At 36.0% G+C, this 18,619-nt stretch overlaps 1 protein-coding gene across 5 annotated transcripts in view; it reads left to right on the top strand.

Annotated features, from left to right (window-relative positions):
- DENND1B (DENN domain containing 1B) overlaps positions 1-18,619 on the top strand; it is a 155,236-nt gene that overhangs the window by 111,320 nt on the left and 25,297 nt on the right. For all 5 annotated transcript variants that reach the window (XM_085232102.1, XM_085232100.1, XM_085232104.1 and 2 more), the window contains 5 exons: positions 2,433-2,523; positions 5,834-5,874; positions 6,576-6,644; positions 9,084-9,140; positions 9,942-10,052. In XM_085232102.1, the coding sequence (XP_085088228.1) occupies positions 2,433-2,523; positions 5,834-5,874; positions 6,576-6,644; positions 9,084-9,140; positions 9,942-10,052 (369 nt within the window). The remainder of the gene's footprint in view (positions 1-2,432; positions 2,524-5,833; positions 5,875-6,575; positions 6,645-9,083; positions 9,141-9,941; positions 10,053-18,619) is intronic.

The raw sequence follows: 18,619 nt of genomic DNA, 5'->3' as shown, positions 1-18,619 counted from the left end.
GATCATTTCTAGCTCCCTTTGTTTTTCGAGGAATTGTACTGTTACTTGCTTCCACTGTATTTCTGTCTTCAAGTGTAAGGAATTAATAGTAGCATGTGTCAAATAGTTCTTTTGAGTGTCCAGGGTAACTATTAATTCATTCATAGAATTAGCATGAAATGTTAGAATACTTCATTAAACAATATAATTGTATGAATGATATACTTTGAGCTGCTATTGTTTGGAAATTCTTTGCTCCACTAAGTTCTTCTTCTTAGTAACTGATGATTCACTTGGAATTTTTACTGCTCCCTACATTTGTTTATATGTATGGGTTTGACTGACAAACAACATCGTCTGCCTTCCCTCCTTTGCAGTTGTGCCTCAAAACCTTCAGAGTTTCATACGGTCTATCTTTTACTTTTACAATTCAAAAACATTTAAGGAGTCTGATAGTTCTTTAGTCCGATAAAATCTGAGAGTAGCACCAGAGTTAGTATTTTTCATTAAAAGTGGTAGTCAGGAAAATGACTCAAAAGTAATGATTGCCAATACAGTTAGTAATATTAACACTTCCTTTAAATAATTTCAGGTGTTGGTTTTTTTAATGTGTTTGTTTGTTTGGACAGATCTATTTTTCAGTATTTTCATTAAATACTCAATTGAACTAATCTTCTAAAAACTAAAATTCAGCCAGTGTCTCAGCCTGCTGTTGATAGAATTTTACCAAATGTTGAGTATGCCCATAAATCTTTTGCTAGTCTATGGTATGGAATGAACTCATAACTTTCCCCAAAGAGATAATGCCTTACAGTTCAAAGTATGGCTGTTTTTTTGTTTTTTGTTCTTTTTCTTTTTCTCAGCAGTAGCTAAAGATGTTCTTATCTCTCTTCTTGCTGTGAAATAATCCAGTGATCCCAAAGAGGTATGACCATGAACCCAACCTGTTTGGAAAAACGCCAACTTGGAGTAAAATGAAAAACAAGGAGTTGAGACAGGAGAGAAAAAGGACTGCTTATCTTTGTGCTTGTCTCATTATTGCTGCTGGAATTTTTCTATTCTTAGAATGTAATTTGTTTCATGAAGATATTGACAAACATTAGATTGTCACTGACATTGTTTGGATAATCTGTAGTAATATATGACATAACCAAACAATTAATTTTGGTCAATTCCTATGTACTGTTTAGTAACAGTGAATAACTCATATTTCTTGTTAGGAGGTGAACTGTGTGTAATTAGGAAAGTGCTTTCTCCCTTTATCTCTCAGTTTTGAGTTAGCCTTTTCAAAATAAATAAGGAGGGGCTGTTCCTGAAAGGAATTTTGAACCTTTAAAAATATTCTTTGAAGCTTGTTAATTCCTGAAAAGAATGCATTCATTTCTTCTGAGAGGTTTAATCATTAGTTATCTTCTTTTGACTCTTTCTGACCTGTTTGAATCATTTCTTTATATATCCATACAGATAGATTCAAATTCACATACTCATGCAACATAGGGATGATTATTGCAATATGTACCTGTAGTTGCAACTGAATAGGTGTTACTTGTGTTAGAACTTAAAAATCCCATGGTGTCAGTCTGAACTGTGCTCAGTCAGATGGAGAGTCTGCCTTGGCATCGTGCCCCACTTCATTTTTGCACTTAAGTGAAACATCCTTCAAGTTAGTTTTCACACTGCTGATCAAATCCGTGCTGCTAATGCCACCATTTCTGCAAACAAGCCACAGTCATTCTCTTCTCTTTCGGTACAGGCTGTTTTCTATGATGTCCCCACACTTACTGTCCTCATAAGGTTACTTCCTGTAAAACATATCCATTGGATTTTTAATGTAGCTTGATTAGACACTGTAGCTTATCATTTCTTTGAAGTTCACGTGGTGAAATGTGTCCAGATGTTTGTTCTGTGTACTTCAAGTTCCACCTTGGACCCACTGACGTGTAAAGCAGAAAGGGAGGTTTGTTTATCATTTTCTGTTTACGATAAGGGGTAACCTTAGGACTTCCAACATAAATCAAGGAATTCTTGTCTGTCTTTAATTGATAATGATAAATACAGAGTTATCATAAACATATGCTAAAATATTTTAATGCCATTAGGAAAGCAAGAAGATCTTGAAAGCAATTCAAAATACCTCTGAACAAACTGGTGTAAGTTCACTGGCTATAAGATTTTACAAATTGTTTTTGTGAATTCTGCATTGTACATGTAATTTACTCAATATACATAAAAGTAGCAGAAATTCAAAGGAAGTAACAGTGATATTTTTTACAGTATTTTGACATTTTTGCTGTTCTTGGTTGAAAAGTCCATATAAAATTATATATTATCTGTAGGCCATATGTTATCTTGAAGATAAATTCCATCATGACATACATACATACCATTATAGCATTGTAAAGAAATATAAGGACCAACCAAGTGTGATTTTTATTTTTATTTTTTTGTTTTAGTTTATTGATGGTCGACTATCAAAATTAAATGCAGGAAGGGGATTCTCTGATGTCTTTGAAGAAGAAATCACAGCGGGAGGATTCTGTGGAGGTACAGAATTAATTTGAGTGTGATACTTGATGCTTTTTCTCTGAGAGCTGTTTAATATGATGACGTCCTTATACATTTTAGAAGTCATTAATGTTTGTACTGTTTTAACATTTCCATTCAGTCTTGAAAGGTTTTAGCCTTCAACAATTGACTGCTGGGATGAATAATGTATCCACTTGTGTCAATAGAACAAATGAAGATATTTTGTTTTAATCCAGTAAAACAATACTTAGATTTTAAAATGTGATCAAATGCGTCACTATGTCAGTTGCATTTTATCTGCATGTTTATACTACCTGTTAAATTCTGTGCTAACTTTTTAAAAACAATGTTTGTATTTGTGCTGCTGATTGTGTTCTGGATAGTTAGGTTTTCAAAAACTTACCCAACTTTTTCACATCTAATTATTTCTGCAATGCAGAAAGCAGTGGTTTCTGTTTAGATAAGTTAATTCTCTCTAGCAAATGTACTACTGAAGAAAAAGAAATTGAATCTTGATATTGAATAATTGTATATCATCTGAAAAGGAATATAGAAATACTTGCCTGCTTCATTGAAAAAGTATTATTCCTGGTGATGTTTTCAACGGTTGTATTCTCTGACAGTTATTTTAACACTTTTCACATTCGTCAGCTTACAAAGTTAACCAATATGGAAGACTGTGTGCTGAATCAATTTGTGATTATTGCAGGATTATTGCATGGTTTCCTGTTAGACATATATTCCCATTATATACCCTATCTGCTGTATTTCTTGTTGAGGCACTATATCTGCTTTCAAAATGTTGGATCACAGCATGCATGACAGCGCACGAGCACTACCTGATGAAAGCAAGGTAGAAGGTTCCTTGATAAATGGAGGCTCTACCACATCCATCGAGTTGCAGATGGCAGCAACGGATGGGCTTTCTTTGCAGGACCACTCTTACAGAGGCATGTTCCCAGGGCAGAGAACTTGAGATGGTGTATTAGTTCAGAGCCATCCTCACCTTCTGCAAAATGCCCTCATCACACTCAGAGTACGTGTCCTTTAAAAGGTTTTCACTGCCTTCTCCCTCCCTCTGAGTCTTGTGCTATGGTCTAGCACATTGTTTGTTTTTTTTTTCATGATCAAAGTGTGATTAAGTTAAACAGAGATTTGCTTCCTTTCTGTCAATACAGAGTAGCTTATGCTTATGCTACTCTCTATACAAATTTTAGCCATTGAGCATCTGTTAGTCAGATAGCTAATGTCAGTATTTAGTCTATTTTCTCACTGCAGTTAAGTGTCAAGAGTCCTCAATAAAACTGTATTAGAGCAGAGAGAAAGTTTGATTTTTGGCCATGTACTGGCAGCTTGTGAGCCACGTCTCATCTGGGCAGGAGTATTCGGCCTAAGGAGCCCTTCTCACTTGGATTGCACTGTGTGGTGACTTTTCAAGTCTCTTGAGCTGTACGTTGCCAGGTTGTGGACAAATTGCTTAGGGCATATATTCAGTATTTACATAACTGCTGTCTCATTATCATTATGAAGTGCAGGGCTAACAATATGTATACAATTGAAGGTGACATTTTTGACGCTAATGGCGTAGAACTATGATCTTTTCAGAGTTGAATCCCATGCATCTTATCAAGTGGTCCAAAGTTTTAAACATACAAACAAGCAAAAAAAAAACCAACTAGAAAAACAAATCAACCAACCAACACTAACACCAACAAAGAAAGCCCACAGATGACAACCCAGTTTACAGGAAATTCATAGAACTTTAGAGAGCTATAAGCTGTTAGAAGGAGAGTTGAGTGCATTTTAGAGTAGAGAAAGTATAATTTAAAAATTGCACATTCAAATGGAAAGTTTTTTTTTTTTTTTCAGTTTGTATCTTTCCACATATGCCACCATAACTAAATCAATAAAGAAAATTATACTGGAAATTGGAAAATATTTTTATAAATAATTAGTTTCAGAAAGCTGATCAAGTTTTATTGCCCTAAATGTGAAAAGACATTCGATAGCCATCTTTTTTACGCTTACATATTCTCATATTGCATGCTTTTTCACACTACCTTCGCTGGTAGTTCCAGGGAGCCAAACAGAAGAAGTAAAAACTTAGTAGTATTTGCTTTTGGTTTCTCTTTGACATTCTCAATGGAGTTTAGACCATAATAATCATTGATTTCTCTCATTTCCAAGCCTGCTTTGTTTTCACTCATGCTATCCTTCCTGAGAGTCTGTCTGTCACAAAATGGCTTATGTGGATTTTAGTGTCATGGGTGAAAGTTGTACTGCCTGGTACAATTGCACGCAGCTCAGTTTCTCCACCTCACTTGGCAAAGAAACTTGGGAATACCTCTTATCCAGTTAGTTCTCAGTCACATTCTAGGAAGTGAGTGTGATTTGGTTTAGCTCATGCAATAGGCTACCATGGCTTTAGGTTATTAATTTATTGCAAAGCTAAAGTTTTGTGATGTCATTTTAGAAGTCTGTATCATCACAGATGTATCAATACGCTCCTTGAGAAACTGCCAGTCTCCAAAATTTCATCATGTCAACACAAATGTCTTGGTTGCGGTTAGCAATAACTCATGGTACCAGAGTATTCAAGTGATTCATCTCTAAAACTTACACAGAGAGGGGACAGGCCTTGGTCCCCTCAGGTTCATTGGAAGCACGTTTTGGAAATAGTATTCATTTCTTCAACAAGAGGTTGATAGAATTTAACCCTGCGCTTGGTGGCGTGGGGTAGCCCTAAATAAACCAATAGCTATCACTTGCCTTATAGTTATTCCTTTTCCTCTATAGAAAAAAAGAAAGTAGATACAGTTAGCATGTTGCAGTGATTTCTCTTATGCATAAGTACATGATGATGACATAATCTTCAGACTTTTTTCGAGTGCTTTTTCCTGGGGATGGAACCATCTGCATTTCATGTCATTGTCTTACTTGAAAGGTTACCCAGTGGGATCATTATTCTTGAACACAATTCATTTAGATATTCTTTCCTTTAATTTGGTGTTTTCTTTTCAGAATTTTTAACAGTATGTTATGTTTCTGTAGTTTTAATTTCTCTTTGCACTTCAATTGGAATTTAAAAAAACATTGTGAAAAGATAGGAATTCACAAAGAAAACAGAAAACATTAAGTAAGATTTTTTTTTTTTTTCCTTACTGTGTACATATTCTTATCTTTAAGTTCTCTGTCTCTCTGGAAAGAACAAAATTAATGAATAATCCTCTAAGAGAATTTTTAATGCAGACTTTGAAGAGGGCTGAAACATTTAAGATGTTGAATATATGTTTGATTTTTTTTTTCTTTTTTTATATTTTTATTTCAGGAAATTCAAGATCTTACCAGCAATGGATGTATACTGTGAAGGTATAAATATTTTGTTGGTTAAGTAATTGATTTTTGAAAAAAAAAGAAAAAAAAGAAAAAAAGAAAAAACTGTATCCTTGACAGCTTTCTTTCTTCAAAACTTTGCCCTCTTCCTTATATGTATATAATAAAAAAAAGTTTGTTTATTTGGAAAGAAAACATACAAATATAACATGTTTACTGTGGGGTGAGACTCAGTACACTGATATGAAGCTTATCACTTCTAGTAAACAGCATGTAGTTAATATGGGTTTGTGCAATTTGACTAATAGAAGATACTTGATACAACCTTGTTATTCTGCAGGATTAGTAAAATATATTATTTTAGATTAATAGAATTCTTAGGTGATTAAACATGATAGTTATTTATTTCAAGTTGAAGTATTTTGAAGTTCCATAATTTAGGGTAGGAACACAAGATAAATTGCTGTAACTCTGAATTGATTTTGATATGGTAGCAGTGAATAAAGAATGACAATACATCATCCTGTTAGAATGCATTGATAAAAGCGTCAGCTCTGATAATGACGTACTGTAACCCTTGTGTGTCTGCAGACAGTAGGCTGTGGAAGAAACACAGCTGTGCTCTTCTTACCTCTTTAGGCTGCTAATTCTTTTCAGCACACTCAAATTGTCCTGTTGTCTTAACTTTTAACTTAGGTTATAAATGTTATTAACATATCCCGTTTTGTTCATTGCAGAAAGGCGGTGCACTGATCAACACAGCAATGACCAAAGCCACTCCGGCTGTGAAAACAGCATACAAAATTGTAAGTTATCTATTTCAAATAAATTATATGTAAAAATGCCTTCTCTACCTATTATCTCTGATTCTTCCTGAATACTTAAACATTTTCTACATATATTGCAGAGAAGCACTTCAGCCTGCCAAATACTTTTAGCTTCATTCATTTTCTCAGTGAGCACTGGGTTTTAGAATTGATTTGGTATCTCCCAGCTAGGTTGTACATAAAATCAGACATTTTCAAAGAATCACTGTGCTGTTGTCTCAATCATAGTACTTACTTGAATGTCATTTAACAAATTGATGCACAGCTATAAAGTCTTTGTATCACGATGAGAATGTCATCAAAATATGGACTCTGAAAATAGAACTTCTCATTTGCACTGTGGTTTGGTGACGTAGCTCATGTATTGCAAAGTTAAGGTGAGTCTAAAACATCTTGTAAATGTTACATTTAATTGTAAATAAGGACCCACAGTATGTAGTTATATAGTATATAGTCTTAACCTGTGGTAGAAAGTCTTTTCACTTGAGAATGTTGTTCAGGACAAATGGAGTCCTGTCTACACAGATGTGATTTCTCTTTGGCAGTATGTGCTGCACTATCATAAAGACATGTAAAGCATCAGTAATGCGTGCAGCAAGTCTTTTGTATCATCTGCTGTTCTAAAAATTCTGTCAGAATACTCGCACTTAGATGTGTTTATTGCTTTGAGCTTAAAAATATCTTATTTTAAAATCCTGTCTAACTAACAAAGCATATAAATAGTTAAGGTATAGCCAGTGTGGAAAAATCCCACAGGACAAAGCAAAGCAATAGTTTAAATTGAAATAGGAAGTATTTAGGAGTTAGGTTTTAAATAAACGAGAAAAGACTTTTGGCTTCTTTTTTGCTTTTCCAAATGTTTCATTAGTCGACTGCATAATAAGTAGTGCTGAATAAATCAGATGATCAGTCTAAGCCAGTGTACTTTAAGTAAAGTTTTCAAAAAGAATTTTTAATTTGCATTGATTGAAAAAAAATAGCAGTCGTGAAGAGAGAAACAGGTAAATAAATTAAATCTACTTCATATCTTGAACTCATTCATAATTTAAGGAATGGTTCATTAACAGGTTATCTGGAAATTATTCTTATGTGGTTTGCATTAGCTTAGACTGATTACACGATCTTATCCCAGCATTCAATTTTGTTAATTGTCCTTGATAATCAAGATTTTTCAAATCGATCTTCTGTTCATTCCAAGGAGCTGGTAAATTTTTTTGAGGATCTGTGTGCCTGCAGTATTGTCATGTGTTTTCTCACACACTTGCACTTTGTGGAGCCTACCACCAGAGAAATGGCATATGCATGTCTTAGTTGCTAGATAACTGTCCTTGAGTAAATAATGTGATTGGTGCCATCCCTCAGAGTTAGAACAAAGTGCTCCTAAATGCATCCAAAAGCTGTGAATGTGAGCTGGAAAGTTTAAAGTGGCTCTCAGGTTAGCATCTGCTACATGGCACCCCACTGTGCTCTTACTGAGCTTGTAGATGTATGATTTAAAGATGAAAACAATTCTCCGACCTCTTGAATCAAAAAAATGATTTTTTTTTCAAATTTCCATGTACTGGAAAACATAGAAAAATAGGTGATTTCTGCGTATTTCAGCCCCTAACTGTATTTTATAATGTTCTATTTTCAAGAGAACCTTGAAAACTTTTCTAGTTTTTTTCCTATACGAGCTATATCCATGTAAGAAGAACACACTTTCTATTAGGCTTAGTTTTCTTTGTGTTTTGTTCCCCTCACCTTTCCTTCTCTCCCTTTTTTTTCCCCTCTCTCCGTCTTTCTTCCTCCCTCCCTCTCTTTTTTTTTTCCACATAAGAACATGGTATTCTGTATTGATAATTCATTTCTCTATTGAAGAACATTCTTGATTCTGTTTTCTATGCAACAGTGATCCTTAGCTGCCTATTTTAATACATACACAATTCTGTCCTAAATAGCAGCACTATTCTGTTCAGCAACGCTGTGCAAAATCTCCATCTGCATATGAAATCACTTCATTTCTCTTAAGATTGATGTTGCCCTGCAAGTTGCCAGACTGGAACACTGTAGCAGTCATCTTGAAAAATCTTAACATTTTTCCAATGTGCCTTACTGCTAAGATAGCCTTTGAAATTTAAAGGCCCGTTTCAAATAAAGGAGTGAGTAAAGGCCATTTTCAGCCTGTCTTTAGTAATACTGGAGAATTTTTGAGCATGTATGTTTTCACTGCACTGGCATGCATGTACTGAAAGCCCTGTATATACTGACAAAGCACAAATGTATCAGATATCCTGACGAGGCACGCACAACATTTGTGATACAGGTAATTGTCCTTTATAGCACCATGTGTAAAAAAAGGAAATAGGTACAATAAGTGCGGCATCATAAAGTGTGTTGCATGGCTACAGAGTTACACGCAGCCTTTTAATTTTCTAGGCAAAAAACCACGCAAGGCAAGGAATAAAAGAAGTGAGGAATAAGTTGAAACATAAGGTACGTAGTACACTTCTACTCTCTTACCTTGCTTCCTGTATGCTTGAAGCTCATACTTAACAAATCACATGAGATTTGTGTTTTTAATGACTTTTGAAATATGCTTAGCCCTTTGTTCAACAATACATTTTTCATAACGAGCCCTCTGGCAACTATCTGTCATTCTATGCATCCACTGAATAATCTCTTTATTGTTTGCATATTTTATCATAGAACAACAGAGGTTTTCAAAGATGCATTAACAGGATGTATGTTTTCATAAAGTTGATTGCTTTGATATCACAATTGTAGCCTTTGCTTCAAGCTGAGAATTTGCGATGGGAGAGCCTTGCAGTGCAGTGTATTTCAGAAGGTGCAGTTCTCTGGATTTCATAGGATATGTGAACAATTGCAATGTTTAAAAATGAATGTACAGTTTCATTTTACAAAAGTAATGTTGCAGGAATATCAGAAAAGATGTTTTGGGCTTTTTGCAGCTGCTTTTCCTACGGAAGATTTTGTTTCCGCTTGAGATTTTTCTGTGGAGAGAGAGAACCATTTTTAAAGTATATTTTATTCTATTTTAAGAAAACTTTCAAAAATATTTCCTAGAGACTTGAACAATCCATCTTTTAAATGACAATGTTGATAATTTAGCTATTTGTGAAGCCAAATTTGATTTTCTTACTACAGATGGTATTTTCATGACAGTAATAGATTGTGGCAAGATAATTTTGAATGCTTTCTGCATGCATAATATGGAGGATACATGTGCAGATAATGATTATAAATGAAGGAATTTGAATCTGTTTCGTTGCATAGGAGAGTGAGGAAGATTATCGAACTTGTGGTGCAGTTGCAGTGCAGAGTGCTCCGGTCTACACAGTGCATAGTGAGAAAAGAGAGAACTCAGAAAAGCGAAGACTTGCACAGGTAAGAGCCCTGAAATGTCTGTCCTACTTCACATGCATGCGAGGAAATTTTTTCCAGTTAGAGTAATGCATCAGTGAATATAAGATTATTTCACTGTCTGTGTTTGAATAGCATGATTAAATCACGGTGTTTAAAGCAATACTTCTGTCATAGCATACTGCTCAGAAGGAAAAAAAATGCTATTCGTACTTCATCTCTGCTGAGAGGGGAAAACCCGGGAGATTTATCAGTATAGATCTGAGATTTAATTTGTCTTAAATCTGTTTCTGATAAAGGTTTCTCATAGCAAATATGCTCTGCTCTATTCACAGACCTGTGTTAAGCCATCTATTTTAGTTTCTGGTAATGGAATACATCAATATTGTATTTGTAATAAATTGATCTGGCAGTCGCATGACTTTTTAGCCCTGTTCAGAAAGTTATAGTTTGTTATTTTATTAATGAGCCAAGTAGTTAATAGGATGTCAATCTCATCCTTTTGTTCTCCAGTCTGCTCTGGTCCCAAATTGCAGTAACAGGTGTAGCGTCCCAACTTTGGCAAGGGTTTTAATGGCTCTGGGTTCATTTTGACAATTTTATTTCAGAGTTATCAAGAAAAGAGGTTTCATAATACTTTTTTACTTGCAAGGAATGTGCGTATGTATATACTTTAATGTTTGGATATAGATTTTGTATTACATTGTTATTGCATGCTTTTAATGAACGCAGTGAATTTTTACACGTGGGTTTTTAACACTTATATCTTTCTGAGATACCATGTATTGAAATTCAATCCAGCTAATTGTAATAGTATTTTCTTTTTGCTCTTGAGTGCAATGATAAAAACTGAATTGCCCTTGTAATCAATATAGTTTCAAATTAGCTTTGTTTTATCCATAGTGAATACAAAGTCAGTGAAGTTCAACATAGAATTGATGCAGATAATTGCTAAATAATGCTGAAATTGTACGTTAGCATTAAGTCATGATTTTTAGTGGGGTTATAAATAATACAATGATTTTCTGCATTGAATTATTTAGGCAGTTTTTAGTTTGTGCATGCTTTCATGATCCCTTTAAAGCTAGTGATAAAGTGTCAAACTGTGTGCCCTCGCCGTATTTTTATGTACAAGCAGCTGGGGTGCCTCCCTTCTTTCAGAAACTTGCCTACAGCACATTCTCTTCACTCAGTGTCTGAACAGAAGATATTCTGTGCTAAACGTATGGCTCTAGTACTGTAGTATTAAAAACAAGAATGGGTTCTTAAAATATTTACTGCTAATGGATAACTCCTTTTAATATACAGCAACTTGTTTCCCTTGCACCAAAATAATTTGATAATGTGAGGTAATAAAAAGCTTTTTGTGCAGCATAAAGCAATATAGGCAGATTAATGTGGGTGAATCTACAATTGTATGTATCTGTACATATGTCACAAAATGCACTCTTGCAGCCATCGAATTCTTATCGGCTGTTTTTATTAAAGAAATGTGCAGTAATTTGCTAGTGTGGTAGTCCTGCCTATTGCTAAATGCAGGAGGCAAGAGATTACTTTATCTCCGTGCAATTTAGCATTTCTTTTGAGGGCTTGTTCTGACAGAACAATTAAACCTGTGTGTGTGTGATTGTTCATACAGCTGCACACTGCTAAATCCCTCAGTGTTATTGTTGTTATTCATATCAGACATGTTCTGGTTTTGAGAGCAGGACCGAAGGCGTATCATTCCATACGTTTCTGTGCATTTACAGTTAGACACGTATGTAAATACGTGCATGCATACGTAGGTACAGAAGGGGTTTGTGTACTACTGGTAAAGCGTGGTGACTAACGGCCTCGCATTCTTGCCCTGCTGCAACCAGAATGTCCCTGGTCTTCTCTCCGACTCTTGTCCCCAACGCCACCTGAGCCCAGGATTAGGGAAAGAGCGAGCGGTGCTTGCTCACAAGTACTCAGATCTTGCACTATTGCCTTTACCTCTTCTTTACACCGTTCCTTTTCTTCCTCTCCAAAAGCAAGTAAAGGCAAGTACTTTTTTTTTTTAAAACAGCACTATTTGCTACTCTTGGTTTTATTTTTGTTCTTTGGTAAGTTTTTAAGTAAAAATAAATGCAATGTCTTTATGATTAGGTGTTTATTTTAATCTTTACATCCAAATAAATATAAATATATGCACTGACAAATGCACAAGAGAGCCAGTGTTTCAGAGCTGGTACTGAATCTATAGCATACAACAAATGAGTCTCATTGCTACTATTATTGCTTAATATTATATCTATAGCACTCTCACAACGCTGGAGATGAATCTTTCCACCTAGATTTCTAAAAATGTTACCCATGAGTGTCAGCAGCAATATAATGCTACTGCTAATGTGGCAGCTCATGTATGTTGATAGATAATTAATATAGGGACGAGGTATTGATTAAGCTGCGGCATGAATCTGTTTGAATATCCACCCTAAACCTAAACAAATAGCAAGCAATCTTCTTGTTCCAAAGAAGAGGCACCCCTGCACTTTCTTGCACTCTCTTCCATATTACAACATTTAATAACTGAAGTGTAAAGAATTTGTTGTTATATTTTTGACCAGTCAGATGTGAGCCATTATTCTCTGCTGCTTGGAAAGAATGCATATGAAAGCCATCTAATGCTTACCTGAGATACTGTACAATATAGTTCATTTGGATCGTTGGGTATGATGCAAAAGTTTCCTTCCTTGTGACAGACCATTTTAAATGTTGGTTCACAACAGGGTTTTGGGGACTGCGGTTCTGAATATGCTTTTACCCCAATAAATAGTAGTTTGTATGTGGGTCTGCTAATTAGTATGGTTATTTCCTGTTTTGTTGATGAGGCTTTAATAAATGTCAAGAGTACATCCATGAAGATCTCCCAATTAAGCTTTGCGTTTGTAAAACCCAGCCCCTTTGCTTTTGTGTGAAGATGACAGTTCCAACTGCAGCCTCAGCCTAACAGGGCTCCAGGGAAAGGATACTTCTCCGGTTTTATTGAAAACAAGGCCAGTTTGGCCCGGGGAGAATACCAGCACTGGTCACAGCACAGAGCCATTTTTAACAATGAATATTTACTAAGCTATAGCACTGCTCTCACGATGCTCTTATAATATTATTTTTTTTTTGCCAGATCAGCAATAGGCTATCAGAAAAATAATAACAAATCAAAGCAAATTGTAGCATGTAAAAAAACTGTCAAAATCTAATCGGAGGATAAATAATTAAATGTGTTATTGCAAATGCTCGTGATCAGCTTCCCTCCTCTAATTGGCATTTTGAAAGTCTTTCCTAAAAAAAAAATAATGAAATAACAGGAGCATGCTCGTGTGTGCCTTCGTGCACGCGTGCGCACATACACACAATTAATCTTTGCCTAGGATGAATTGTTCTATCTCTGTAATATTCATTTGAGCTTACTCTTGCTTAGGTTAGCTGTTCTACACTTTTCTACGTGTATGAGATTAACTGTATTGCAAGTCAACATTAACAGATGGATTGCCCTAAGCAAGGGAAAACCACAACAAAATCTAGGGAAAGTGGAGGGTTGAAGCTTTTTATTGTTAAGCCTTATTAAAACCTTGGCATGTGCACCGCTGTTAACTGTTTCATGCCTTGATTGAATAAGTCTCTGTTTTATCTCCTACTTTAATTAGATATAAAAGGATATCTAAGAAATTACTGGCTATAAATTTTTAAAATAAAAATTAATGCAAGCATGAGATCTCTTCAACTCTGCTTGCAGCATCTTGCCGATGACATTGCTGAGTTCCTTTACCTATTGATGAGGGGGTATTACGGCGCTGATTCAGTTTTTGCATAATTTACTTTAATTCTGTTCCATTACATATGTGCAGGTAAAGCTGATTTCTGAGTAGACAAGGGCCTGTATGCAATGAGAGCGCTGCAGAATTGCTGAAAAATAAGTAAATAATTGAAAAGACAACATGCCTATTATGAGCCCAGAAGATCTATTTGATTTCATGAATGAAATCTTTGTAATTTTACTGTTTTATCAGGTGATAGGGTAGCTTATTAAAAACAGAACATTTGAGGATGTAAATAGTACTAACGTATTTAGTGGCTAATAAAATATCCTTGCAGGTTTGCAGAAAACCGAGTAAGAAGAAGGGGTTCATGGTATAATGAGTAAGTTAGCAATGCCCCCTTGTCTCTAAGGAAAGGTATGTAATACCTGGGCTGTTAGGCACGCACTGGCTTGCAGACGTAATGGAAACCTGGGCATTTGGGTTCGAAGTGTGGATTTACCAGGAATCCATGAGTGTCAGCACTACTTTGAATGCTCATATATTGAGAAGCCGAGAGAACGACTTCCCATGACTTTGCAAGATTTAAATGCAGTGTCTGAAAAAGTTTAAAAAAAAAAAAAACTTTTGCGTGAGGTAATAAAAGCCATGTAAGTCTGAACTTCTTTTTTAGTATTCCTGAGTAGAAGTAACTTTTTTTTTTTTAGCATATCACAAATGTAGCTTTTACAGCTTTATTGAAGTGTATTAGCTAGAAAGTACGTAATTCAGATTGGAGTAGGTACTTGGCTTTGGTGCAACAGAGACAGCGAGAGTCAGGGAGGAAGATGTGTTCAGAATAACCTCACCTTCAGGAGTGCTACATTTATCAATACCCCTACAATGACCAGGAAAATAAATGACATCATCGTTAGCTACCGAGGGCCTACAGTAAGTGATTACCCACCTAACCTGAAAAAAGATGGTGAGAGTGGGCTGTTCTGAGGAGTTGTTTTTTTTTCCCAAGAGCATAAAAGAGAAGAGAGAATGCTTGTGATAATGTGGTTCTGAATGTAGGTATTCTATATTAGGAGACTGAACGCTGAGAATGAACTTGAAAGAAAAAGAAAAAAAGAGGGAAAAAAGCCTCACAGATAACTCAATAATAATTTCAGAACGATAGTAGCTCTGACTACAGAACTTTGTCTTTATTTGTACTCTGTTAATGTGCTTGAGATTGGATCCATGCCTTATGTGCATGGAAAATACTGGTTTTATAGCTGGAGGTATCTTTACCTCTCATTGACTAAAATATTACAAATAGACAGATTTTATAATCAGTAACACGCATTTTTTAAAGGAAATTATGTTTTGTTTCTGAGAAATAGGCTTTGGAATAAGCTTTGGTTGGTTAGTAAATTCCATTTCTTCAGCTAAAATGGCATAATTTAAAAGTGCTGTAAATATCATGAGCTTTCTTAACTTGGTCAACAATCTTTTGTCTTGGTGTGTCAAATAAGATCTTTTTATTCTGTGAAACAGATTTCCTTTTAATTAAAAATGAAAACCTAGGCAGCAAAAATTCAAATTGTGGATTACAAGAGTGCCCTCTCGTGGCTCCAAGGGTGTATCCTTTGCCATGTAAAAGCCTTGCTTTTTGTGGCAGCTGATCATTTAGAAATCAAGCACCATTTCCTTGCATTATTATTATTATTATTAACTAGAATATTAGCAGGGTTTAATGTAACCTTAAGATTTAGGTGTTTCCATGTATTTTGCATCCTTTTTTCATCAGGAATGCACAGCACCAAGCAGAGCTGCTGTCCCCACGTTGCTTGGAGCTTCACCTCACCAGCTGATAGCAGTCACTGCCTCTGCTGCGATGGTGGCTGATTTTCATTTAATCAGGGAACACATTTAAATGAAAAAAAAAAAATATATATATATATATATATATATATATATATATACACACACACACACCTTTGTAAAATGTTTTTGGTGTTTTTATTAGTGAGAGTCCTGTTCTCTTCTGTGCCCACTCTCTTCTCTCCATGGGTTTCAGGCTGTTGCACCTCTCTGGCAGGATTCTGTCCATTGCTAACTCATGAAATGAAGTAATCCTTGCCTGTCCTTCTTTGGGTTTTTCAATGAACATTCAAGAAATCTCTCCACCAATTACCATGATATTTTTTTTCTTTTTTTTCTTTTTTTCTTTCTTTTTTTTTTTTTAGAAAAGGAAAGATAGTTTAATGGTCAGGAAATTGCTCTGGAATTTTTTGTTGCCTGGTGGGACGTTTAATGGAACACTTAATTTTTCAGGGCAATATCACCAGTGCATCTAACTTTGATCTATCTAAGAGAGAAATTTAGGCAGTAAAAAGTTTGCAGATGCTTTTCCTGGCTATTAGATCTGACTACTAGAATTTACTTTGTCAGCAAACACAAGAGCGGCTTTTTCAAGGGCCTTCTGCAAACAAATGAAAGAATCTAAACGAAAAACGCTCTTTCACAAACAGGAGAGCTTATGGACATCTTAATGTGACAGTGCTATCTTCTGCTTAAATTACTGTTTCTTCTGTGCTCCTGAGGAGCAATCACAGGCAGCGTTCTGACCTACCCTGTCCAAAGCAGGAGGCCCAGGGGTCAGTCCACCTATTTTCCTTCCAGACTGCTTTTGCTTCCTGGCCTGAAAGTTCGGAGAGCACAACCTTGTATCTACAGCTTCAGCTCTGTCACTGACTGTTCCCTAACCTTTTCTTTCTCTCTCTAATCCTGTAACTGAGTGGGGGAAAAAAATGAATCAAGAAGTTCAATTGAAAGTTTGCCCTGGGGGCTGAAGGAGGGAGAAGTAGAAGAATCAGAAAAAGCCTCTCCTGCAGTGATCTCAGTGTCCCTGAATGTGAGAGTCAGGATTCAACCCAGATAATTTTAGACACTTCACTGAAATGTCAAAGTTACTTGCAGTGGTATCTTGTGCTTTTTCCACAGTAAGTGGAGTAAGAGAGGCATGGCCAAAGGGCAATTCAGCCCACCTAGGATTGAGATTACATCCCAGTAATTCCGCTTTCCTGCTGCTTGTTGTGTAATTTAGGTGTGAGGGCAGCTGGAATTAGTGCAGGTACCCAACTCAGAGTGCCATCCATGTTCCTAGGTGCCTTGTAAAGACCCTTTGTGTCAAACAGAATAGCCTTACTGGTGCCAGGCGGGTGGACTCCTCTAACTGCCTTGTTCTTCTGGTTGGGAGCCTTGGGCAGAAATGTATTTGGAGTCAATCTTTCTGTTTTAGGGCACAATCGCTTTTCTTTGTGACTGTGTACTTAAATGTGACTGGTATCTATTGGCTCTACAGTTGTCCGGAGGTTTGATGGACAGAGTTCAGTGCTGCTCAGGTTTTACGTAATTTTTTTTTGTAATATTTTTTGTAATAGGCTTCCTATTAAATTTTGAGATCTAAAAACATGACTTTTGTGTTGAGAGTCACACCTGCTTAATGCATTTTACCTCCAGTCACTTCTATTATTCTCTTAACATGTTTGTGCTTTTGATAATTTGTCCTCTGAGAAAAGTTGTGTGTGATCTGCCATGATTAATTCCAGGAGGGATTTTGCCATGTGATAGTTCTGCTGATGCAAGAAAGAATATGTCATTTTTTTTAACTAAAAGATTGGCTTAGCCAGTAATCTTTGTTTTACCTGCATAAGAATGATATTAAGTAGATAACATATTCCAACCAACGTGAACCATGTTTGCAACTCTTCTGAATCACTGAAGCTACACTCTGTGTTACATTCTGGTCTATGGGCTTTCATGCTTCCTCAGAAGCACGCTCTCTTTCCTGCCTTCCTACATAGGGATATGGAATAATTTTTCCTTTCTGTTGTGTGCTCCCCTCATCTTTTTACTGCTCTGTGCTCCATCCTGCTGCTTCCCTTTGGTCAAATAATTGAATATTGTTACTAACAATCAAGGAACAAAATAAGTGGAATTTTTTTTGTTAGTTTTTGTAACTGAAAATTCTGCCAGGTAAATCTCATTCATAAAATCGCTCACAAAAGAACCCCCACCAAACCAGAAAGAATTCTTGTTGATAAAATAGCTGCTGCCTTTAGTTGTTGCAAATAGCACTGGCAATCTCAGATGTCCAATTTTAAAAGGCTAATGCTTTTCCTTGCTGCCAACAGAAGTTCAGGCAGGCCACCTTCCTTTGCTGCGCTCTGTGCACCCAGATACCAAAGTGTGTCAGCTGCAAGTGACCAGTTCCACTAAGAATGGCCTCTGTGCCACAGAGAGGAATGAGAGTGAGCTGGCTGTGCAGGGCAATACCAGCTGTGGGCAGCTTGGGGCCACAGTTGGTGCATAAGGGTGGTAGATGTCATGGGCTTCCCAAAAGAAACCACTCCGATTCATCAAAGAAAAGGAGACTTCTTATTTGGAAGACAAACAATTGTGTCTGAGAAAAGTGAGCAGAAGTGTATTTATCTGTAAAAATGCAAAGCAGTATTGTAAAATCCTCAAATAATATCTGTGTTCAGTAGTATGAATGTAGAAAGCTTAGAGTTTGTTAATTTGTCAAGGTCCTAATTTGGAACAGAAATAATAAGAATGTGCTTTCCATGACCATCTCTCTCAAGAGATGTCATTGCTGTGACGAATCCTGCCTCAGCACTGATATTCATGTTCAGGTTGCCTTTGTCTTTAAACATACTTCGGGGACTTTCCTGCTGTGGCGGACTCTTTATTGCCAGAGAAAGGATTTCTTTTTCTCATTGGGGACCTACTTTGTTGATCTCTTTTTTTCTGTGCCATTTCAATTATCAGGATCTCAGAATC

Source organism: Meleagris gallopavo, chromosome 10 (assembly GCF_905368555.1).
Source record: "Meleagris gallopavo chromosome 10, MGAL_WU_HG_1.1, whole genome shotgun sequence".
NCBI lineage: Eukaryota > Metazoa > Chordata > Aves > Galliformes > Phasianidae > Meleagris > Meleagris gallopavo.
This window is presented reverse-complemented; position numbering and strand designations above follow the sequence as displayed.